At 41.7% G+C, this 25,118-nt stretch overlaps 1 protein-coding gene across 1 annotated transcript in view; it reads left to right on the top strand.

Moving 5' to 3' along the window:
• The first annotated feature begins 354 nt into the window (after positions 1-354).
• The window catches only part of ARHGEF4 (Rho guanine nucleotide exchange factor 4), a 124,158-nt gene continuing 99,394 nt past the window's right edge, over positions 355-25,118 (top strand). Inside the window, exons 1-4 of the mRNA XM_072867816.1 lie at positions 355-1,268; positions 2,811-4,012; positions 8,055-8,381; positions 14,314-14,443. Coding sequence (XP_072723917.1) covers positions 407-1,268; positions 2,811-4,012; positions 8,055-8,381; positions 14,314-14,443 — 2,521 coding nt within the window. The 5' untranslated portion in view covers positions 355-406. The remainder of the gene's footprint in view (positions 1,269-2,810; positions 4,013-8,054; positions 8,382-14,313; positions 14,444-25,118) is intronic.

The following is a 25,118-nucleotide window of genomic DNA, read 5'->3' as shown; positions in this document are numbered from 1 at the left end:
ATCAGAAGGTGAAGAATTGGGTGATGAAGAGCTAACATTAACTAGTGATTTTTCCAACACAGAGAACCAAGCCAGTGAAGAGGGCATTATATCACAGACAAATAGAAAGTTTGTAGCAGTATTGCAAGATAAAGCAGAGTTTGAAAGCAGTAAAGTGCAGTCCTGTACCAACTCAGTACCTACAGAAGATGATGTTACAGGACAGAAGGAATATCCTGCAGTATTAAGCATAGCTTGTTTCAAAGCAAACTCAGAAAGTAGTTTGATTTTTCCTGAGGTACAGCAGTTTTCCTTCCGGTCAGATGCAGCATCAAGCTGTAGTTTGCCTAATCTTCATTTTGAAACAAATGGACCTAACCATAAAAGTTACACTGAGACATCTGACTATACATGTGAATTAGATTCTATGTCCAGTATAAAATGCAGCCGGAGAAATTCAGTTGACAGTGAGGAAACTACAGGTAAAAGGATAAAACATGGAAGTACAGAGACCATGTTGACAACAGATTCATTCTTTTACCAGAGTTGCTTCAAACCAAAATCCCAGCCACCACTCACAAGGTCAGAGACTACAGAAAGTAAAACATGGCACAGTGTACCTGAAAATATCAGTGCTCAAAGCAAGACAGAATATGTGGGGAACTGTATTCATCTGACAGACAAATTTAGATGGTCGTGTTCCAGAATACATCTTCAAGGGCTGGATTTTGAATACACCTGGAAAAACTTAGGAAGGGTACCTGTAAGCCCTGAAAAGGCAATAAAAATAGAGGGCGAATTTGGCATAAAAAGATCTCTTCTTAATACTGACGTAGACTCAAATGAGTGTCAGCTTTCTCAACCAGCAGGCTCTCTCCAGTGCGTTGATTATTATTTGTACTCTAAATCAGTGACGTGTGGCCTTAGCCCAGAAGCAGTAGGTACACGTACTGATAGCTTATCTTCTACACAGACTGATGCTTGTGAGTGTAATCCAAAACAAAAGGAGACTTCATCTGTCCTGGACTGTGAGCCGGTGATTATAAATGCAGAAGAACTTATAAAAAGTGACCAGTACAAAGCTGAGAGAGATCTGGAAGCAGACAGATTCCCTTGTGATATTGATGTTGAATCTGGCACTGGTGACACTGAGAACCCAGCAGCTTGTCATGCAGGTTTCCCTGCTGTTGTGGAAAACAGGGATTTTGATTGTTCTGTAAACTGTGTTTCCACTGGTAGAATACAGCAGAAAAGTTTGAAGGAGAATGGCCTTGAATATGAACTGTCAGGTATGGAGATCGTGGTAGGGGAAAGATGGGTAGGTGATTCTTCTAACCCTGACTTTGGTTGGAAAGTCCTGGAAACCACATTGCAAACAGGTGGCAGTAACACTGGGGCAGAGCACAAAGAGTCAATGCAGCAAAATACAAGTTGCAAAACTGGTGCCTTAAGGAGTCACTCTAAGCTAGTAACAAATGAACATCCTACTCATAAAGGAAAGGATGAAGACAGTGTCTTTGCTGTTGAAATGACTCCCAGATCAGATTATATAAGCCAGAGAAGGCATTTAATGACTCTTCCAGAGTCAAAGCCTGCCCTAATTATAGTATCTGTAGAGCAGAAAGGATTACAGTCCAAGACACTGAATGATAACCTTCCTACTGAAGTGGTAACTGGAACATTGAGAAATGTAGTGACCAAGGATTTGATGTCTCGTCATACTGTTAACAAAGCTCATGATGAGCCAGAGAGAGTTCTGAGTGAAAGCTGTAGCTGTGAAGAACAAATTCTGGCCACCCACCTCATTCCTGGTAGTGCAGAGGTACTCCCTGGTAGGGATACAGCTGAAGAAAAACCAGAATTTTCACAAGAGAAAAGAGAGAAAACAGATGCAGTTTCATCCTTAGGGTTCACCTGCAGTAATCCCATGGTAACAAGTGCGAAAGTGGAATTCAGGAGTGTTACTGTACCACTGGGCAATGATATACTTATTGCAGAAAGTCAGGCAGATCAATGTGAAGAAGCACTCTTAAAATCACATAGCAGAAGTGCTGTTATGATCTCTGAGAAAGAGCCTTGCAGAACAAAGACTCGTTTTGAATTAGAGACAGAACAGTTCAGAAAGTCATGGGCTGAAACAAGAGATGACCAGGTGTCTAAGGAAGAGGAATTCAAAGCACATCAAGGCAGAGAGGAAAGCTTATATATAACTAGTGCAGTAACACTGGAAATGTGCAATGATGTAAGCAATTTGTGTCAGGGAGATGGTGCAGATGTTGACCTTCAAGGGCCCAGCATCATCTCTGAACAAGCAGTAGACAGGCAAGGAACTGAAGGCTGTAATGGTTCAAAGGAACAAATAGGTATTTGTGAAGAACCTTCTCCTACTGAAGGAAAGGAGGGCTCTCCTGCAGAAGACACAGCTAGCCCTAGCAAAGACAGTGCACTGAATCTAGATGTGTCTGATGTCTTTAACTATTCTGTAAAAAGGGAGACCCATAATGCCTGCATGCTGGGCCTAGATAATATAAGTACCTGCAGCGCTAATAGTGAGGAAATGGATGAGAATTCATTCCACATCCTGGGAAGTAACAGCAGTCTCTATAAAGCTGTGCAAAAGCCAACAAAGAATGGGAATAGCGGGAAAGCTTCCAGGTTTTTAGTATTCTCAAAAATGACATCTTTCAGGAAAACTAAGCCTGCCACAGCAGAAAATCAGGGAAGTAGTAGCTTCTTTGGCAGCAAGGCAAAGATAGAAGAACTGGATGCTGGGAAAGAGGATGAAGACAGTGAAAGTTTGCAGTCTTTCAAAAGTTGTTCATCTGTTTCAGCCTTCCACAGGAAAGAAAGCTACACCTCTGAATACTCTGATGATGATGATTTATTCTATGAGAGACCTGCAGGATTATTCAACAGAATGAGTCTGAGGAAGGCTTCTGGCTCTGGTCGGATACTGATGGAAGATGTAGATACAAATTCAACTTCTCCCACACTGGCTGCTGTCAAATATGCAGATCGACGAGTTTCATGTTCATCTGAAACCAATGACAGTGAACCTGTGGAATACTCTGGGATTAGAAAATCCTTCCCTGAAAATGAATACAAAAGAAACAAAAACCCTGAGGGTAAGAAGTTCAAGACAAGGTTGGCCTTGGCACACAAATCGCTCTCAAGCTTATTTGAATCCAAATCGCCAGAAAAGGAAAATACTGAGCAAAGCTCAAGAGTATCACTGAAAAATGAAAAGGAGAAAGCCAAACTTCGCCAGAGCACCTGGAAAGCTTTTCTAAAAAGCAAGGAGGCAGATGGACTAAAAAGGCCTGTCTTAGCAAGTTTATCACCAACACAGGAGAGTCTTAATGCAACTAGAGGCCACGTAATGAGAACAACGTCAGTAGAGCGACAGGATAGTTCCAATGGACACACATTTTTTAAAACAGAAACAGCTACTGGCTCCTCAACAGACACCAACTATTTTGACGCCTCTGTGGAGCCTGTTGCTGTCTCTTCACCTGCAGGTATGTGGAGAAAACGAATACAGTCCCATGACCTGGGCATCAGATACTCACAGAGCTCAGACTGTGATGAACAACAGGAGGCTCTGAGCAACAGTTTAAATACTTCTCTGGAGGAATACTGGATGAAATCTCCATTTAGCCCCACTGACTTGCAGTTGCCATTTAGTCAGTCAAGTCCGTCATGTCCCCAGCTCTCAAATTCTGATGGTAAAGACATGCCTTGTAGGCCCATGAGTCCTAAACCACAGAGTCCACGATCCACTTCTCAACACAAGAGCTTCCGTTATCCCGGAAGAATATGTGCCACTTCAATGATCTCTCTTGGGAACAGCTCTGCAGTTGAAAGCAATTTGGATGCTCCTGAGAGACCAAAGACACTGAAACCCAGAGGTAGTCTCTTACTTTCTGTACACTCGTTGGACAATGAATACCAGAGGGATGACAGTGGCATAAGCAGTCAATCCCAGATCAGCTTAAACACAGCTTCTTCCATTAGTGACATGCTCCGAGATGAGGTGAGTTGTTGTCTGGGAATGATCAGGTGGTGGTTTGGTTTGCACAGTCTTTTGTTTTAATATGGTTTAGGAATTCCAGTGAACCTCTTCAATGGCTTAGTGAACACATTGGTTAGATGTGTGCATAATATTCCTCTTTGTCTAAGATAGGTAGCACTACTTAATCTTTCTGTTTCTGTTCAAGACTATATGAATTGATGCACTCTTTAAGGGAGGATTTACCACAAAAATCTAAAGGAATGGAGTCATCACAACAGTACTAATGCATAATATGCGTCAGACAGATTACACAGACGCTACCCTGTGTTCAACTCCAGTTTTTAGCTGGGTCTTACCCCTCTTAAGATAAGGCAGAATCGAGCCTTGTAACTGGTGTATAGCAAATAAGTTTCTAGAAGTGAAAGGCAACATAGAAATCAATTCCCATTGCTAGCAGTCACTTTTTAAGAAGTAGAATCTTTTTCTTTAGACAATGAGTAGCTGTCTTTCAAAGTACCGCGAGTCTTTTGCAGTTACCATAACTACCCTTTGGCTGCCACTAGGAGTCCTTTTCTCCCTTTTTTACAGCAAACAGAAAAAAACCCCATGGACTCAGGGTCTCCTTTTGATGTTGTATTGTATTGTACTCCTGATAACACATTAACTTCCTTGTGATAGGCTGGATCTCACAGAAAAGATTGTAACTTCAATAGGGATTTCTCGGTTGGCTGAGGCCTTTAAAAGCAGAGACTTCCCCTGTCAGTAGGCTTTTAGTTCCAGAGAGGATTTCCCGAGTTGTAAGTGTCTGGGAGCTTAGGAATCTCTTTCAGTGGCTAAGCACAAACCACCAGAGTGACTGAGGTTGATCTGTTAGCCGAGATCCCAGAACCTGACTTGATCATACTACTTTTTCAGTACTGCTGCTGATGAGTTTTGACATTAAGAAATGGGCAAAATAATTTTGTTGAGCAGATTTTCAAAAGTGGCACTTGAGAGAGGGTATGAGATTCTGAGTACCCCAAGCAGACATTTTTCAGAGAATTCATCAATCTGGAACTGCTTGATCAATGCTGCAGCTGAGGGCTGGTTGTGTTCAACTCAAATGAGCCCTTGCACAGCTTTTGCTGCTGCTGCCTTTTGTGTCTCACATCACAGGTTATATTAAAGTTTTAAAATACCCTCCAAAATGGTCTTAGCCTACCCTTCCTCCCTATTTTTTTAATAGAAACTCTCTATTTTTTGTATAGAAACAAAAAAAGTTTCGTTGGAACAGACCTTGGGAGGTCATCTAATCCCACCTCCTTCAGACAGGACTAGTGGCAACACCACATAGACAAAACCATGACTTTGTCTAACCAAGTCTTGAAAACCTCTATGGCTGGAGATTTCACCACCTCTCTGGGAAGCATGTTCCCAAGAAAAATTTTTTTCCTAATGCCCAACCAGAACTTTACAAGCTGCAATTTCTGGCCATTGTCTTTTGGCATTGTCTGGCAGTACTGAGAAGAGTTTGGATCCATCATCCATGTAACTACAAAATTGTTGCAGACTGCTCTTATCTTGCCTTTAGAGCCCTCTTGTCAGCCTGAATAAACCCAGTTCCCTCAACCCCTCCTCGCATATTCCCAATGAAAGTTTTTTGGTTCATTGGTTTGGTTTTCTTAGCTAACGCTGTCTGGAATGTAAAGAAGACGTGGGTGGCAGTTTGAGAAGTGAGGGCTGTAGTACTGGAATTGCTGTGGGCAGAAGGGGAAGAAAATTTCCTTTATTCCCTTCTGTCCCCTGCTTTACTTGAACATCTTTTGTTTTCATGGGCATCAACTTAACTTACAAACTTAATAGAGGACACTACATTCCAGACAAGAGACTGCAGTGTTACACCAACCTAGGAAAATGCAAGATACTTGGACTATACACACTGTCAACAGATGAAGCCTCTCAGAGGATGAATAAAATCTTTGACCTGTAAATGATAACCCAAAAGAGCATCTAGAAAAGAGTGGAGAGATGAGGCATGTGTAAAGCCTTGAATAGGCAAGCCCACATCCTGTAACGTAACCATTAGAAGCAAATAAATAATTACTTAAATTGATTGCTAGATTAAACAATTTAAAGAAAACCATGAAAAACTTAAATGGTATCTAAGCTATATAAAAACAGTTTAATTTTCCTGGTTCTTCTGGAGGCTGCAGAATATGGTATCTGAAAGTGGATAAATGCAGCTGGAGCCTGGAAGTTAACGTAAATGTCCCAGCTTTCAGGACAAAACACCTCATCTATTAAAGCAGATAGGGATTTTATTTATTTCCATTTTCATGACATTGTGAAATAAAGTAGAACTGCACCCTGGGTTTTGTAAGTGAAATTGTTTTTTCAGGAATCTCTGAAAATACAGCAGAGACATTGGGCAAAGTATATTTGCAGTGTTAAGTCTTTCCAACGTAATTATCATCTGAACACTAAGGATGGTCTTCCTTATGTATGTGGCTAAGTAAAAAGGTCATAAAATTAAGTTTAACAGTGGATTTGAAGAAAAGTCCTTTTCTGTTCCACATCACTAAAGACAGTATTGCAAAACAAATGCATAACTGTGAAGTTCTTTGAGCTCGCTTCCCAGTGTGCCCTCCACTATGGGAATATGTATATATTCCCCAAGTCCCCAGCCAGGTATTTTTCCAGTGGTATCAGCTTTATCTGTGTTATAGTGCTGTACCAAATGGATCAGCTTGCAATGGATCAGCTTGCCCCTGATGCCTCTGGCTGCCACACTGGTAAGTAACCCTTCTTAGCCTGATGGAGCACAGACCAGCCCTTCTCTCATTACCTGCTAATGGTTAACATTCTCCAAGTTATATCTGGGACAAAGATTTTATTCTGAAAACAGCAAGACAGAACAATTACCAGTTTGCTGATGTGGCAGGGCCTTCATTATGAATTTAATTAATCTGACTGTGGCATGATTTTACTTACATAATTGTGTTACCCAGCAGGCAAGAGCAAACTGTCCTAATATGTCCCATGTTTGGAATCTGTGCAAGTTCTCCTCCTTGCTCCTCTCCAGTATGATGGGATTAGGCACAGAATACCAGCAGGATATACTTTCCTTTTTGCATAGCATCTAGTAGATAAGGAGTGTTTCTAGACTGTGGCATCTCTTGCCAGTGGCAAAGAAGAATTGATCTGGGATTGTTGGTTAATTGAGAGTAGATAGGAAGTGCCTGAAGTGGTTTAAAGGTTGTTGTATTTGGGTTCTTCAAATGAACTGTGAGAAACTGGAGAGATACTATTGTCAGGACACAACTTTTTCTTGGCATGAAAAGAGACTCCTGAGATCATTCATTCCTCAATGTTGTTATCTCCCACCTTAAATATTATTGATTCTAACACTGATGCTACCTGGAGGGGTAGTTATATGCCTCAGGGCACACTTAATTTCAAGTTGTTCCAGTATAAAAGCTGTAATTTTGTGCGACCACTCATTAAAAGCAAATGAGAGTGAATTGCAAAGCTGTGCAATTCCTCACTCTCAGCCCAACATCAAGCAAATAAAATGGATAGCACAGAGAGCACATCAGGAAGCACAGGGCTTAATATATCAGACCTGCAGGCATCTAGGAAGCCTTTTCACATTGTATAACTGAAGTACAGTTGGAAAAGCACAGACAGACAAGACTGGTCATTATTCTATTTTCAGAGACACTGTCTGTCTTTGTAAATAATATTATACAGACAGAGTGACCTAAATCCCAGTAGTAATGTTATTGTAATACACCATCTAGAATGAGGGTGAAAAGGGCATTGTCCTGTGCAGAGGCAGTGTATATTACACTCTCAAAGGATAGCAGAGCTGCTGCTTCAGGGTGGAGTACCCCTAAGCCTATGGAGAAGGCTGAGTGAGTAGACAGGCTGGTTTCGGCCAGCCAGTAATCTTGGGAAAGCATTTTCTTCTGAATAGTTCTGGGGCTAGATAACTGACTTTTACCATCTTCTGTTCAACCTGATTTGAAGTAAACAACATTTCCAGCCAACAAACCCTGTTTGCTGTTCTGCTGTTTGTAAACAGGAGTCTAAACAGCAATGTCAAACGCCACCTGAAAAGAGGCCAAATGAGAAATGGGTTCCCCATCGCAAAAGAAGGCCCCCCCAGGTTCCACCATCCCCACGCCCTATCTCCACCCTTGAGAGCAAAGCCTGGAGGCTTTCCTTCCTTGCCTCAGATGAAAAAGCCAAGGAGATTCCAGAAAGGAAGAGGAAGAGACCTAAACCCCTCTATAAGTGCTTCAGCTTCGATGATGTTTGGATGGAGAGGAACCAAAAAAGGAAGCTAGAGAAGGAGACACAGCCAGAGAGAGGGATTCAATTGCGACACCTCCCAGAGGACCAGTTAAAAGTAAGAAACTGTACACCGTCCTCCTCATTCTCTGGCACTGTCTTCCTCTCTGCTCCGGCTGCTTCTTTCTACTGTCATCATATTCCTGTCCTTGCACTTTGTCTGGTAGCAGTTCTGTCTGCTTTTCTTTGGACCCAATAGTCTGTGGAGACTGATTAAACACTAAACTGGTCCATAAGAGATGATCTGTAAAGGTGGTGAGTTTTTTAGTTGCTGTAAGTGAGCAGTTCCTGCTCCGTGCCACATTGGACAATAAGATGCAAGAGCATCAGATTGCTCTGTGAGCTGAAAGATAGGGAGGGCAGGGAGCAAATCAAAGTTGCCTTAAATCAATATAAATGAAACTGATGAAATCTCATTCCATGCCCTGTGGCATTGCTGTATAACTTTAAAAAGGGACTTCTAAATTAGATTTCCTTTGTATCAGAGGCCAACTCCACACTTCCTACTGAGGCAAATTCCTGCTGTGAAATGCTCAAGAGGACACTGCCATTGGAGTTTTAGCTATTAGTATTCTCCTCTCCATGGGGGGAGACTTTTAGATCAGCATTATGATTGCTTGTGACAAACTTTGTGGCTGTTGTGACTCACACTGATGGCATCTGTTACTCTTGGATCCAGAGCTATGGTCTGTTCCCTTCAGGGAGAGCCATGAATCTGTATTCAAGAGCCAAATTTAGCCTTCATACATAAAAAAGAACTTCTGGGGAAAATGAACATGAGATAGTGGGACACTCCATGCAGCATCTGATGATAATATGTAGGAAGATTCTGAGCAAGCTTGAAATCAAGTAGGAGATATTCAAATAAAAGCTTTCCACGGGGTTTTGGTCTGTTACCTGCATTTGTTTCACTTTCTCTCTGTTGTCCTGGTTGCCTATTTCTGGTTGGTCTTGCATCAAAATGACAATGTCTGAGGGGAGCTGAGGCCCCAGTCCTGTCACCACTTCAGCACATACTTGAGCTTATGCACACAAATAGTTCTGTGGATGGCGAGTGGAAAACATTCACTTGACACAGCTTGGCTTGTCCACTATGGCTTGCCGGGAATAAACCTGCTGCCTCATGTCTGTCTGCCTGGGAGAGCTTCCCATTGAAGTTGATGGAGACCTGGGACAGAAAGCCAGGCCAATTCCAGAAACGGGGTTTCTGAAAAACTGCCCACTGTTCTCACCTCCTTAAGAAAATCTGCTATTTTGTATTTGTAGGGCTCTTCAAAACAAAATGTTGCCAGGTGATGCTTGGGTGAGTGCTGGGTATGGTTCTGTGATGTGTTGCCTACTCTTAGTTCAGTGAGGATGTTTCTCTGGCTCAGCCCCACTGCTACCTGTGTATTGAAGACGATGAGTAATGCTCCTGAGGCATGTATATGTTAAGATTTAAAAAATTAAAAAGAAATTAATTGTGTCACTTTTCTACCTTGTTCAGAGCTCTGAGTGCTTAGTGCTGTACAGGCATGAAATAAGCTAGGGAAAATGAATCCCTGGCTCAGTGATAAACAGAAGTCAGTAAAACATGCTAAAAATATTTCTTACAATTAGTTGACAAGCATGGATAGTGATGGAAATCTAGCCCATGCTGCAGGGTATGTTGGCCAGCACTGAGACCATTAGTGCTTCTAAAGAGGAGCAACCAGTTACCTCAATAGCTTCCCCTAGAGCCATCAGATTACACAGCTTGAACGCTGTCTGTTTTGCTGATTGACTGCACATTTTGATGCTGCCAGAAAACAGCTTCTCCTTTAAGCATTTCCACCCTTATTTTCTGGTACAAACTTACCTCTAAATTGTGATCCGCTGTGTAATGATTTGCAGCTGCCCCTGTGCCCACAGAGGTACCCTCACTTAACATCACCTGCCTGTGGGGCTTCTGGGCCTGAGTTATTTTTCTGGTTCATTCTTCTTTGGGTAGTAGAGTTGAGTAGAAGATACCTAATAGCACATAGGTAGATTTGGTTTTTACTGTTTCTGTTGATTTAAGTGTCTTATGTAGCTTATTGGCACTTTTTATCTTTGTGGGCAGGTCAAGAGAGCACAGTGTTAAGTTTTACTGGAGATCTGTTGGGATTGAAGGGCTATTTCCTGTATGCCCATATAACTGCATTTCTTGGCCTGTATGTTTTATTTATAATAGTCATCACATAGTTTTTTCTTTTCCTATTTTGTTTTATTCTGTCTTTGCAATGCTCTATTCCTGTAATAACGCTGGCTTATTCATACTCCCAAGTGTGGTGGGAGTGATGTCACAAGCTGCAGTGTTTGAGGGCAGTTTTAGAAGGATGCTAAATCCCTTTTTATAAGGAGAAATAAACTATCATAAAAGAAGCTTTGTAAGATGTTCATTGTCTGTTGTGGTTTTGTGACTGGAACAAGCAACTGTATGGGGCTTTGGAGATCTGAAATTGAAAGTCTGATGTTTTCTGACACATGGCTGCCTTGGGATGTGTGGCTTCAGTTATGACAAGTCATATTGTGTTAAGTCAAGATCAGGTCAGCATACAAGGTGATGTAATGCTGCAATATTGTGGAAACAACTTAATAGGTCAGACCAGGGAGGAATAGAAAACAAATTCTTGATATATCAGGTGCTGATTTCTGATACTACTCTTATCATTCAGATCAATGTATACAAATTAGTATAGTGGTAATAAGAAGCTATTCTGAAGGCTGGCAGTTGGGATTCAGAGGGAGGCGGACAAACAGTCAAGAAACTACCTTTAAGCTAAAAAAATAACCCCATGAAATAGCAGCCCTAAACAATTCTATATACTGGTATTTGTTTTGCTTAGGTCCAGTAAGCTGCTCATCTGCTTTAAATGGGAACGGTCTGTGTAAATCCCTAGAGTGAAACTCAAAGCTTGACCCAGCTGTCCCTTATAATGAAATGCTACCAGTAACAAGCTGAGCAGCTTCTGATCTTGTACCTTAAAGTGTCAACATTTAACTGGTCGTGGCAAGCCTTTGAAGGTAGCACCCCCTGAAGTGGAAGAGAAACTCATATGGCTGTGGATGAATCTATTTTCTTTTGCTTGGCCATAGACTTTGCCCTTCACATGGTGATGGGTTTCACAGTATAGCCTGGGGTCCTCTTACTTATTTTTAATGCAGTATAAATTCCCTAGCTGGAGCAGAGACAATGCCCCAAACCATACATGTAATGCCGTAATGGCAATGGGCTCTGTTTTGGGAATTATTTTTGCAAAAATTGTTTTAGTGATGTCTCTGAACTACCTGTCTGCTCCCATCCTGCTCTCTCCTATTTTGACAAAAAGTTAAAACCTGACTGTTAAGCTTGATGCCTCCCCAGTGCACAGCAACAGAAGCACAGACATGGCTTCTACATGCATTTGTTAGAGCACAGTTTCTGCACTGCCAAATTAGACAGATTCCTAAAAGGCCCATCAGGGGACTATACCCAGAGGGAGTATAGTGCAGAAAAAGCTCTGTCTTTTATTTTCAAAGAGAAATGAGAAGCAGTGAAAAATAGATCTTTAGCTTATTGTCCTGAATATGACTCCTGGAAATCTGATTTTACCCCATCTGAAAGAAGAGAAAATTAAGTTTTGCTGTGTGCTACCATGGTTATGAGCACTGTAGGCACCTCAGATACTCTTCAAGAGGGTAATGAACACACTTTGGAGAGGGGATTGAATGAGATAAGTCTCCCCCTGTTGTGCATCTGACAAAGCACAGACATACAACAGGCGTAAATGCCTCTCCCAGGGACTGAACTGCTGTGCATAAGAGCATAGAAATAACGCCTTTGAACCTGCATCACAAAATGTAGAAGAGAAGGTCTTTACTATGCTCTGGTTCTTCATTTCCCCTCCCCTCCCTTGCAGGTTGGGGTAAACCCTGCCCACATATTACTAACATCTCTGAAAATGCTTCTTCTCCTGACTTTGGGTTGTACAGGCCTGGCTCCCCTGGTATAGAAATCAAATGATGCCTGTACCTGAAATTTGCTCTGATGTCCTGGAGATTAATAAGAATGAAGCCTGCAGTTTTTATTTATTTATTTATTTATACTGCCCTAAGGCAGTATTCTGCTTCCTAGTCTTAAATGGAACAATAATGCTTTCTATCCCCTGTCATGTAAATAACCTAGACTTTAGCCTTGGCATTTTCAGAACAGTAGCTCAGTAAGTTGCCTGTTTTGCTTGATTTCATTGTCACTGGAAGAGCATGTGCTCCCACTGGGGCTTTGCTGTGATTTTTCTAGACAAACAGGCACTGCTCAGGTTAATTTGAACAGGGTTCATGCTATCCCTCAGGAGATGATGATTTGAGCCAAAGTATTGGCTGTGTTCTCTTTGTTTTAGGAAAGTAAGTCTAGGAAGAATAAAGCAAACCAGGCACAGAGCAGCAGCACTCTTAGCTGCTTGGGCAGTGTGTGGCTATTCAGTGAGCTTAGTTTGCTGTTTAGTTTTGGAAGGATGTTTTGACTAATTGTCATCTTCTAAAGAAGAGGCTTCAGCATCAAGGCTAGTCAGCAGACTTTATGCTGATGGGACATAGTATGGGCTGGTAGGAAGAAGGAAAGATCCAAGATAAACTACTGGACCTCAATATCCCAAACTCTTGGTTCAGTGAAGGATGGATGTGTTGTAACTGAATGTCACAGCAGCAAAAGGAAGGGGCAGTAGCAATACAGAGATGAAAAATGGCTACGTCCATGGGACCAATGCTTACCGACCAGCTGATCTCCCAGTCGCCTGCAGTCACTGATATCTTCTGTGTGTGCCAGCCACAGAAGGTATGGGATAGAGAAAGGAGAGAGAAGGAAAAAGGAATAAAAGCATATCTGCATTATGCATTAAGTACCACAAGTTTCAGTGACTTTGACTAAAATCTGTATTGCTCATTGTCAGATGATCTATATTCTTGTAGTATTTTGCCCAGTATCTTATGATTCCCTGATGAAGTAGCAGGGAAATGTTGGTCTCATTTCCCTATATCAAGCAGACATTATTTCTGTTTTAGGGTGGATGAGAGGAGACAGAAAACTTTGAAAGTTTGTTGGTGTGGCAAGATTGGCAGAAAATATTGGTTTTGACACAGAAGAGAACAACCTTGTTTACATTTTGGATTTTGTTGATAATTTTTTTTTTTTTAACTTTAAGTGAATGTCTGCATGAGAGAGTGGGTTAGTCTGTGGGTGGATAGAGTATCTTTATGGCAGAGGTTTGTATGATTGCATGATTTCTTAAACAAAAAAAAAAGTATTTTTGTTTATTTTAAGCCTGACTTACTGAGGCATTAGAGGTCATGAGCTATGTGTATGTATCTATACGTTTTTCTCCCTTAAACCAGCAAAAGTTATCAATTCAATGAGATCTGGCAATGGTATAGACTTTTCAAAGTTTCATTAAGTTCTGTAAGTTTTGTAAAATCAGTCAGCCAGGTACAGGAGGGAGTGAGAGATCCTATTTGTACCTTATCTGAAGAGAATGATGTTGTGTTATCCATGTCCTATATGGCTGGGGACTGGTACCAATAAATCTCTGAAGGGAAAAGCTTTATTTACATGTTAAATACCAGAACAGGAATTATTAGTCATAAAGTTGTAGGAAACAGTTCTGTAGCTGAGGGGATGACTTGTTGGGGTGATATGCTTCCCCCTCCCACTAGATATATTTCATAGAAAGGAGTGAAACTTTCTGTGACTGTAGGTATGTGTGGTACTATGTGAAGTGTGAGTCCAGTACCTGGTTATCCACTTCTCCTGTTCTCATTACCTTGCAGTTTTCCCTGCCTTCTCACTGTTTTCTAACCTCTCTAGCCATAATCATCCACATGTGTCTACTAATGTACTACTTACATGAGCAGGCTTCAGAGGTGGAAAGAGGTGCTCCATGATGAATGCTATATTTTGTCCTACAGAGCATCTAAGTTTAATGTTTGTTGTCTTTGTTTTCCCTCTCTTGTTGCAGGCCAGAATAAGTCCATCCATCACATCTGCTGTTGCCTTTGACATCCTACCACTGAAACTGCATCCATTTTCCCAGAGCACTCCGACAGGCTTAGACTGCATAGGCTGGAAACGGCGCATCTCCTCTCCTGGTGTGTACACTAGTCTTAGTTGGATGTGAATTATGAGAGAATTAAGCTCTGGTTTATTGAGTATGGAAACTATGTGATAAGTGTTCTAACCTATTTATGTTGAATGCTGCATCTATGTCTGAGCAGAAATCTGCTTTAGAGTTAATTCTTTCATGTGCTTTTTGTATTCTGGTTGGTTTTCTCCCTGAGCAAATAACCAGGGTGCTGTTTAAAGGCAGTGGTCAGCTTTTTAGTGAAGAAAAGATCATTAATGGCAATGATAGTGTGCTTGATGTAGAAACATTGTGTTGTCTCATAAGAATTCTGTCTCACCTAGGATGATGTCATACATATCACACTCTTGAATTAGGTTTCTGCAGACGAAACAGACTCTCTGCCTTGTGTTTGCTGGAGAGCACTACGGTGGGTATGGTGAGGTTCCTCTCAAGTTGCTAATTAGGCACTAAAGCAACTAAATGAGCCTCTAGAGGTAGACGTTTCCTGTACTTTAAATGAATCATCTTAAAGAACAAGTATGCTGTATTTTCATTAGGAATGTGCATGAAGTATCGTGTCTGCTTCATTTCCAATGACTGATGCTTTCTCAGAATTGAAATGTGAGTTGCATGGATTATTAAACAGTGAGATGTATCTTCGCTAGGTTTTTAAATTCTCCATCTGACAGTGCCTGCCCAAACACTGCAGGTATCTCTATCATAGCACTTCGGGGTGGGATAAGAAAAGCAGACTACAGAGTTGTTTGGCAGTTAGGAATCTAGCCAGGAAAAGCCAACCACAGTTGGGTGCCAAGCTGCCATTTCTGCCCCAGAAAGTGTCTTTGTACCATCAATTAAACAATGCTGGAATTACCTAATTAGGGACCATAACATTATGCTACTTACATCAGAGTTGAATGGTCATAATATTTTGTCAATCAAAACTGGTTTACTTTCTGACACTTTGTACAACTCATGCACAGAGTCATGAGGTTTCATCTGGAAATAAGAAAACAAACTACTTATTATCATGGTGTCAAGAGCCCTGCCTCTGGTCTCTCAGCACTGAGGGCTTTGATCACTTGCTGTCACAAGCATCTGGTATTGCCCTAACACTTAGGACCAGCTCCTTGGCTGAATTAAAAAAGCTGCAGCTTTACTCCTTGGAAATCCCAGATGGAAACCCATCCTTGTCAAGTTGTCTGTGCATCTCTGACATTAGCTGAAATCCCTAAGCACCATTGTCATAGAAGTAAATTCTGAGTCACAGCTGATGCAAATTTCATGATAGTTCCCAATTGGGACCTGAGCGAGTTAAAAAATATATGTGAATTTCCCAGGGTGAATAAGGGGAGTAAATGTAGATTGACCAGTTGGTAGTGCTGTAGGTGTTTATATGCTATCTAGAAATGCAGCATGAAACTTGAATCATCTACAATTCACACAATATTCCTCAGGTAGGTACAAGTGAATTTCATACTGTGACCTAAGCCCAGACCTCAAGAATTTCTGTGTAAATGTAGCAAAACAAATGAAATGCAGCAGAACCCTTTTTCCACCACCAAAAACATGCTAGTCGGGGAGAAAACTGATGAAAAGAGGGAGTGCTGTAATGCTTCTACCACAACCATCTCTATTAGCTGCTGCTTGTGGGTTTCATGTGAAGCATTTTGGGGGTGATGAATGTGTGCACATGTCCCTGTGGTAGGATGTGGCTGGGAAGAAAACTGAAAATTACTGAAGCAATACTCTTAAGTTGTTGGATCAATTTTAGGATTGTGAATGTCCTTGAGGCAGCAGTAGTACAGCAGAATGCCTTCTTTGATTCTTGCACAGCTTTGTTGTGATACCTGTTGCTTTTGACAGAGCCGTAGGTCACATAAAATAAATATAAAATTAAATGATGAATCAATTTAATCTAATTTTAAGGTTCCAAACTCTAAAGCTGGACTGACTTGTATTAATGATCCTAGCATATGCTTTAGTCATAAAAGACACTGGATATGAAAGTACTGTCCAATACGCAGTAGTACTATATACTTCCGTGTTGAAAATATGGATAAAATTCTCACTCCCAAAGTCTGCAACTGGCCACCTTGTGCAGGGAATGCTGCAGCGACTGTGGGGGATGGGGTATTTCGGAACTCTCTCTAGTTCTTCAGGTATTAAAAGATGGCTGTCATGATCCCAGACCAAAAGGTGCCATGCACAGCTATGAGACTTCTGTCATGCACCTACCCGTTACCTGAGGAGAAGAGCTTAGCTGGGCACAAACTTACTATTTTAGGTGAGGCTGCCTGTTCCCAACTAGAACATACCACAAGTGCTGGGAGAAGAGCTTAATTTTAATGCTGTATTTGTTGTGTTCGTTAGCTTCCTCTAACCGCTCTGGCACTAGAGCACTGAAACATTATTCTCCCTGCCTTTATGTCATGCTGGGAGAAATGAGGCAGGCTCAAACCTGTCATTTGGATATCCCAGCAGTTGGGATCAGGCATACTGTGGTGCTCTTGGTCACTGATCAAGTTTCGCAGACTGCCTTCCTGTCACCTCTTCTGTCCAGAGCAGCCACTTGAGAAAACTGTAAGGAACCAGTAGATGGCTCTAACATCTGCGAAATAAAGAGCAGCTGAGGTGGTGCTAATCTCTGTATTCAGCGAAGATTGAATGAGTCTTAAGCCTCCTCCAGAGAAGTATAGAGGTTGAACACCCCCACCAACATGCACGTGCACGCACACACTCACACACATGCACCCCCGAGGTTAGCAAAGTTAACTGTCCTGTTCAAACATCAGGAACGTTTGAACACTTTGGAAGGACCTTCTTGCCTGCACCACACGCTTTAGCAGGTAGTATTGATGAATATCAAGTGTCTTTCCCCTTTAGTTGTCTGGTTATGCCCATGTCTTCATTTGTACCTTGCAGTATGTATCTGTTCCTTACTGCCTGGTTCACTACAGTGTTTGAATAGGCTGAGCTAGAGTGAAAGACCAGTGTAGGAAACAAGCCTACACTGTAGATATGGGATCTATGGATCTATGGATCCTAATGTAGATATGGGAATGCTTTTCTGCTTTTTGGCAGCCTCTGAAGATCTTGAGAGACCATTTGACCCAGGAATTGCCCCAGGAAAGGGGTGAGAGGGAAGGGCCCAAAGCATACGGGAGAGAGCAGTGGTAGGATAACAAGGCTTTGGGTTAAGGCAGTGGACCAGCATGTTTCTTTAGGCTATCTATCTTACTTATCTTCTCCTTCCTTATCTCTTTCCTGAGTCTGGTATCTGTTTATTTGTAACCTGAAGACGTTACCTAAAATTGGGGATGTCACTGGGAAGCTGTTTGATGGACAGTGGATGCAGCTGTGAGAATGTAGCTACGACTGGGATGAAGCTAGGAGATGAGCAGTTCTGGGCATGGGAGCTACTAGCCCACAGGTCTAGAGCACAGGGAACTTTCTGAGGAGGTGCTGCCATCTCTGAGCTTTTCCATAGGGACTTTTCAGCAGGAGACGATCACAAGGTGACACAGTGACAGACAGACATGGGTAGTTGTCTGAGAGCTGGACATGTAGTTCCTTGAAGTCCCTGCTCTTGCTGCTTTCTGTGCTTCTCAGCTAGAGACTTTTCTGTTCTTGTGCTTCTCCCAGATGTTTCCCCCCATGCTACCTCTCAGAGAATCTCTGAAACTTTTGGATAGGGTCACACGTATGACTGTAAACCTTCAGGGTTTGTCATATCCTCATAGAGGGAGAATTTTGTAACTAGTGTATTATAAGATCAGGTTTGGAGCTGTGCTGTAACAGATCTTAAACCTGTATTATTTAAAATCATTATTTAAATGCAGACTGAATCTTTTTGGCAGTTTTCCCTGTGTCTTGTCAGATTTAAACAGCCTAAGATCTTTAAATTTCCTCCTATCAGATATCTACAAGAGATGGCCAGGAGTTCCACTACAGTGCTGGTGTTGGTTATGCTAACCAAAGAGGCATGAATTCATTCTCACTGATGTGTACTGATGATGAACATACTGGTGGCCTTGGAAATCTTGCATAAGCAATAAGAATAGGCAAGCCAAGTTCTCAAAGTCTGAATCTTTTGTGGATAGTCTGGAAAACAGTGACCACTTAGTGATACTGAGCTATCCTCTGGCCTCACTGGTATAGCGGAAAGTATTTCTCAGAGGCAAAGGGACTGTTTGTTTACTCAACATCATGTGGCCAACTTTCATCTTCTTTTCCCAGCTATAGATGTGCTGCTAAGCTCACACTTGGCAACAGTTAATGTGAAGATGTTTGACAGCCACTGGAGAAATCTATTCAAGAGGGAAAATATTAGCTTAATAACAGGACTTCATTATGTCCTATAAATATTTAGCATCCTGTAGTTCAGCAAAATAACTAGCTGAGCTATTTATTCCATTTTTGTCATTTTAGTTCTTGAAGGGACACAGAAAAAAGTGGTATGCAAATCCTCAGGAGTGTATCATTGTAGCTGTAGCATGAAATGTCCATTCCATCCTCATTAACCAATGGAAGTACCATTGAAATTAAGTGGCTAAAAAGCAATTGAGTTGCCTACTGTATTTTTGTGTCTCTGAATCTCTGTGTCCTTTCTGTGTCTCTGAATCACAGAAAGATTAGACCCGCTATGTCAATCTTGATTCTGTTTAACCACAGCCACAAATATTTGCGCTCTGTGAGGTCTCTGATAACATGTGCTCACTCAAAGATTTTCATCCCACCTTAAAAGCTGGGCCAAGTGATGGCTGAGTTCCTGAAAATTTGTGTTAGCAGGTTGAGTGGGATTGTACGTATTAGCTACTGAGGTGAAAGCTTTAGCATACCAGTAAAAACTTTGCATGGGGCAAAGAGTGAAAAAGAAGATCCTAGCAAATCCTGAATGACTCTAGCAATCACTATTCAAAGCTACAAGACTACAGGAGAACCCAACAGAGACTAAAAAATCCAGCAGATATTTAGGATCAGGCTGTCCAAGGCTCAGGCTAGCTTGACTACCTTGATCACGCTGCGCAGTGAGATCCTTAATCTGTAGTTGGAGTCAGTTGCCACTACAGCAACTTTAGCTAACTTCTCTCTCTAGTGACACAGAAGAAAATCTCTGTGTAGATTTAACAACAACAACAAAAGAAATTTAAAAAATCTGTAGTCAGGTGGAACCCCTCTGTGATAGGTTGCAGTTTTGAACTCTGATATAATATTGTGCTTTCCACAACTTGGCTTTGTAGTATTTTTCCTCTCTTTCCATTCTATTAGAAAATGCCTATCCAGTACATACATATAATGTGCATACCTCTGTGGCACCTTCAGCTAGGATTACAGCACTATTGTCTCTGGCACTGAATAAACAGCTTTTGGTATTTGCCAAGAGCATTCAGTCCAGAGAGTGGGAAGGTTAGCAGAGGAACAGATGGAGTGATTTAAGCAGGTTGAGGGCAGAGATCTCCCAGGCAAGGGCAGTTGCTACAGAGCCTCTGTAAATAATGTTGGGTTTAGTAGTTCAGTCAGGGAGAGATATAGGTACGTGGAGTTTCCTTACTTCTCATGTACCAAGCATGGATTTCAAGGAGCAGGGGTAGGATAATTAGGACTGAATTGTAGCCTCTCCTTAGCACCTTTTGTGTCTGAAGAGCTGCACTGTCCCTTCCTCTTCTCAGTGCCCTGTGCTCCACATCCATAGAACAGCTGCATTCATCTTTGTTGTTAATGCTTAACTTGCCTTCTCCCTCATTATTATGATCAAGAAGTTTCTCTCCATTTGTACTTTAATGCAGGCAGTTCTAGGAGGCCCTGGAAGAACCAGATCAATGCAGAAGAGTGGTTCTACTGCAGTCAAATTGAGAACACATTTCCATTTCTGTATTGGGAGGCATTAGAGGAAGATATTTTGGTCTAAGTAGCTACATTCAGAAGATAATTGAAGGAATTTTTTTGCTATGGGCCACTGTAGAAATGTTATTTTTGCTACTACTGCAGAGACCTTTCTGTAAAGAATAGCTGAAATATTTAAGGACTCAAAAGTTGGTTCAGCATTGTTGGATGCTTTGTAGCAACCTGCAGTGATGGAGGGCAAAGGTTTTTTTCCTTTAGGAACTACTCAGTAAAACAGAGGTCTTACTGAAATAAAATAACCCTGCTATTGCACAGATAGTGAGAGAAAATCAAAAGGGGTCTCTCTGTCAGAGCAGGCTGTGATGGCCATATAATAATCTGGCTAGCTTTACTTTGGACAGAATTACCTTACACAGAAATACTAAAACAAGCATTTTCCATTCTTGTGTGAAATTTGTCTCCTGGTTTTGGGTTTGGGTGCCTAGACACACATTCACTTTGGAAATGGTAGGAGCAGTTTGATATTTCCCAGTATGCTCCTTTGTGTCCCACCTATGGGCAGCTGTCACCCTCCCACCTGTGCTAGTGGAGCTGAGCTCCTCATTTACTTCAGTCCAAACCCCTAGTTACAGAGTCTCACCTGGCTACCTTTGAGCTGACCTGGATAATCTCACACTGAAGCAATCTAGTTCTGGTCTTAAACTTATTCTGGTAACTAGCATAAGAAGTTTCGTAATGTTGTCTGCTGCGCATGGTACAAACCATGTGGCTACTCTTAAGTTATTTTGGTAGTTTGACAAATCTGCCGTTGTAAAGCAGGTGTTTTAGCAAAGTGGCAGTCCGAAAATGTCCTTTATCATAAAACCTCTGTGATGTTTCAAAGCTATTGTTAAACAGTACAGGTATTTCTGCAGTCTCAGGAAACTAGTATTCTTTCAGAATTCTTTTTATAGGGACAAACTGAATCGCATGTTAGGTAATGAGAATATAAAACTTTCTAATTAAAAAGTAGATAGTGATGCTGTTTCACTTGGGACTGAGGTCTCTTACAAAGATCACACACTGAAATAGGGACCATCCCAGGTCTAGAGTCTGGAAGTGGATGCTGAATGATTTTTCAAAGTTCCCAGCTGCAACCTCCCCAAATCTCAATCTGTGTTTTTCTGGCTTTGATTTCATTTTGAATTCTTTTGCTGAGGACTTACAAAAATAGGTTTTTAATAGCAGCAGCCGCAGCCAGTTCTAAACATGATTAGTTTATATGTTAAGTCCTTTCTGAGTTCTCAGGGGAAGCAGATAACACAAGGTCTCTCTCACCAGGGCATTTTTAAAATGCATGAAATTCTACTGTTCCCACTTATTTATTTTTAATCTGACAGCTCTGCCAAATTAGGAGGAAAGATCTCTGTCCCACCCTTGCTTTTTTAATGCCTTGAAATCAGCTTTAATAAAAATTAGTTGCTAGAAGCTGTAGCTGAGAGCAGTTGAGCTGCCACAGAGGGAGCCTCCTTAGTGGACCCCTATGATGTCAGGATGCATCGAGACAAGCAGAGAGGAGGATAGGAATCCAGCTCAGTCCTCAGACAGCACTGCTAGGTACCACTGCCGTGCGAGCAGCTACAGAGCACTTTGCCCATTTCCTCCCCCAGCAGAGCAGAGCCCTTGGCTCTCCCTCTTACCTGCCTGCATGAGGACCCAGCAGTGCCCCAGTGAGTCCAGTGGGGCACACAGTGGAGAAAACTGCAGTAGCAGTGGAAGCTCCGGGCTCTCACCAGGTTCGGATTCAGACAGCAGTGGGGTGGTGTGTGGTGGTGGTGGGATGCGAGGTGTCCTGTCCAGATACTGGAGCTTGGAGAGTCTTCACTCTGCCACAGGTAAGGGACTCTTTTTTTTAAACTGCTCTGTGATATTGCACTGACCTTCAGAAACCAAATCAAATCTTCTGGAAAAAGTATATAATTTGGAAATGCAGTCTCTTAGTCATGAGAAATAACCAAAATATTCAGTGTTTGCTAGTTGTCCCCCCTGCAGACTTACAGCTAAAAGAAAAAGACATAGACCCTTAATATACTTCTTAAGTCACAATGCGAGAAATAGGTTCTTAATGGCTTTGGAAACAGTGCTTAGGCTTCTACCTGATTAAAGCCATCCTTTGCCTTTGGAACAGCATTTCTTATTTCAGCTTAATTATATAAAGCCCAACATTAGAGCTGGCACTTCTCTGTGTAAATGCCAGCGTAGAGTATTGCTGCCTTTAGAAAATGTCCAAGCAAGGTGCTGTGCAGCAGATGAGGGCTAGGTGCGTTTGCACTGCTGTGTACTGAAAGAGGGAAAGGCAATTCCCTGAGCCAGCTGCTCAAGTTCGGTTTCTGTTTTCCCACCCTTTGTTTAATTCCTTTTTGAACCAGAGATTTTGGAGGCACGTTCATATAACCTAGATCTGTTCTGGCTCAGCCTGCCTGGATCTGGCATTCTAGTTTTTAATCACTGATGTGCCTATTTAGGGTTTGGATGTTTGAACTGCAAGCATGGGAAAGAAGCTTTCTCATTCCCCGCTAATACTAGCAAAGGAGCCTGGCAATGATTTTAATGGCCAGTGATTGCTGAGCTGTTCAGTTTGTTTCTTGACTGTTGCTGTTTAGAGAGATTTTTAGTAGAGCTGCAGCAAATTAGTTCCTCTCTTAGATTAATTCAGACAAGTGCCTTCAAGGCCACTAGTGACTGCCATTTCCTTAGTAAAAATACTCAGTGCTACCAGCTAGAGGCAAGGCTTGGGAAGAATTTTAGGTGTAGTTCTGTGTAATCTGCTTTAGTCACATATACTTTTAATGATTGAAAGGTCTTGTAATTCCATCTACTACTGTAGGTTTGGGGCTGTTTAATAAAATCGCCATTGCTGCTCTGGAGTCCTCTGCTGAAGTGAGAGTAACTGCACTATCATACAGGGAAGGACTACAGCAGGGTGGCCAGACTATCTGACTTTCCAGCCCAGACACCGGACCTTCTAGGTGGCCAAGAAACACTAAACACTTACAGTATGTCCTGAGAGTCCAGGGGCAGGAAAAAAGGCTCAGGGCGAGATCAGGCCATTGGCACTCTGTTTTGGGGAAGGATCTGGGCTGCAAATGCAAGGGGATGTAATTCTGCATCTCAGTAGCATCTGCTGGCTCATTTTCTCCTGTAACTGGGAATGCAAATAACCCCTAGCATAGCTCTGACGTTGGCATAAAGTAACCCTGGCACAGGATCCTTTTATGAACTACTACTCACACACGAGGCAGTAGCAGTAGTTTGGTCCCCTCTGTCTTAGAGGATTTGCTGTCAGCTGTTCTCCATGGATGCATTCTTGGGCTTAATCAGGTCAGTTGATACAAATGGCATGCAGTGATATAAAAGAAGTAAGGTTGATAGCAAAAGCAAACTTTGAAGCTAAGTCTCTTTTTCTAAATGCTCTTTCATTTCCACAATATTCTTTTTCCAAGGGCTGTGAGGCGTGTCATTTTGTGGATGCTGCATGCATTTAGCAGGAAATGCAGAGACGAGAGGAAATAGAATAGAATAGAAAATGGTATGGAGACAGACTGAGGACAGGGAGAAACCAAATTAAGTTTCATAATTACAGTATTGATATATCAATACAATAATAAAAGCAGATCACTGCAGTTCAGGCTCCTTGCTGCCTCAAAATACTATGGTTGGTAAGTGTCTTCTCATGTGCAAAAGATGTCCAAGCAGTTTACCTCTAACTACTAACAAAATTCAGGTCAGAATTAGGATTAAACCTTGAGAGCAACGCATCTCCCAAAAGAATTTATTTTGCTTTGATTTTGCTCTATCGGTATTCTTCTTTGGATTAAACGAAGGCATCTGTGGTAGAAGAACTGTTCCTCGCCATCAATGCCAATTGGCTGTCAGAGGAGTGAGGCAGGATTTCTTTACAGCATGTGCTAAATAATATTTTTGAATGGTAAAATTTAATATATTGCTTAAAACAAACAAAAAACCCAGCAGGAGCAATAGCAGCTGGCAGTGCATGAGAGCAGTGGTAACTAGAATGCATGGCGATGTCCCCACCTTGGAGGAGCAGGGGGTCTCCAGCATCTTGGCATGTGTCATACCAAGAAGTCGGGGAAAAAAAAGTACCAAATGTGTCAAAACACTGTGAACTGATGGATGGTGCATTGAAAAAGGGCTGGAAGATTAGTCAGTCTCTTTCTCTGTTTAAAAGGGATTCTGCGTTTCCAGTAGTGGTCTTAAGGCTGGATAGGTGGACTTTGGCAGACAAGGTTTTGCTTTTCTTCTCCCAGTGTGCACATAAGCTTGTCTATACGAATCTTCATACTGAGTCTGTTGCTGTCTAAGACTTCAGAGAAGATTAGAAGGAAACCAGATTTAAGTGACTGAAAAGTGAAGGTGAAAGGGAAGTGAGAGGTCTTCAGTACAATTGGAATGCAGTCATTTGAGTTTCTCTTTTACATAATTTAGATTTCAAGAGAGTGAAAAGAAAAGACAGATGTGTATGTATGTTTACACATGCATATATTTGACAACATGTGATTTCAGAAATACAAATTGACATCCCCTATGTAGAGAAGACAGGTAGCGTTTTCCCAGGTTCACAAGGGGAAGAAAGCTGTCTTTCTTTGGTAATAATCTTCCTCTGCAATCAGTAATGAAGTATGATTCCTTTTGTTTTGGAGTTGACTTTCTTGTAATATATTGATCAAGAGGGGAAGTTAAATGTGATACAGAATTGAAAGAGAAAAGACCTGTTGTTACAGCACGAACTTCTATGCAAATGCCATTTGAAAAAATTATGCAAAAAACATAGTTCAGACTTGTATGAAATGAAA

The sequence above is a fragment of the Ciconia boyciana genome, chromosome 7 (assembly GCF_034638445.1).
Source record: "Ciconia boyciana chromosome 7, ASM3463844v1, whole genome shotgun sequence".
Classification (NCBI taxonomy): Eukaryota; Metazoa; Chordata; class Aves; order Ciconiiformes; family Ciconiidae; genus Ciconia; species Ciconia boyciana.
The sequence above is the reverse complement of the archived record's forward strand: the minus strand, read 5'-3'. Positions and strand labels throughout refer to the sequence as shown.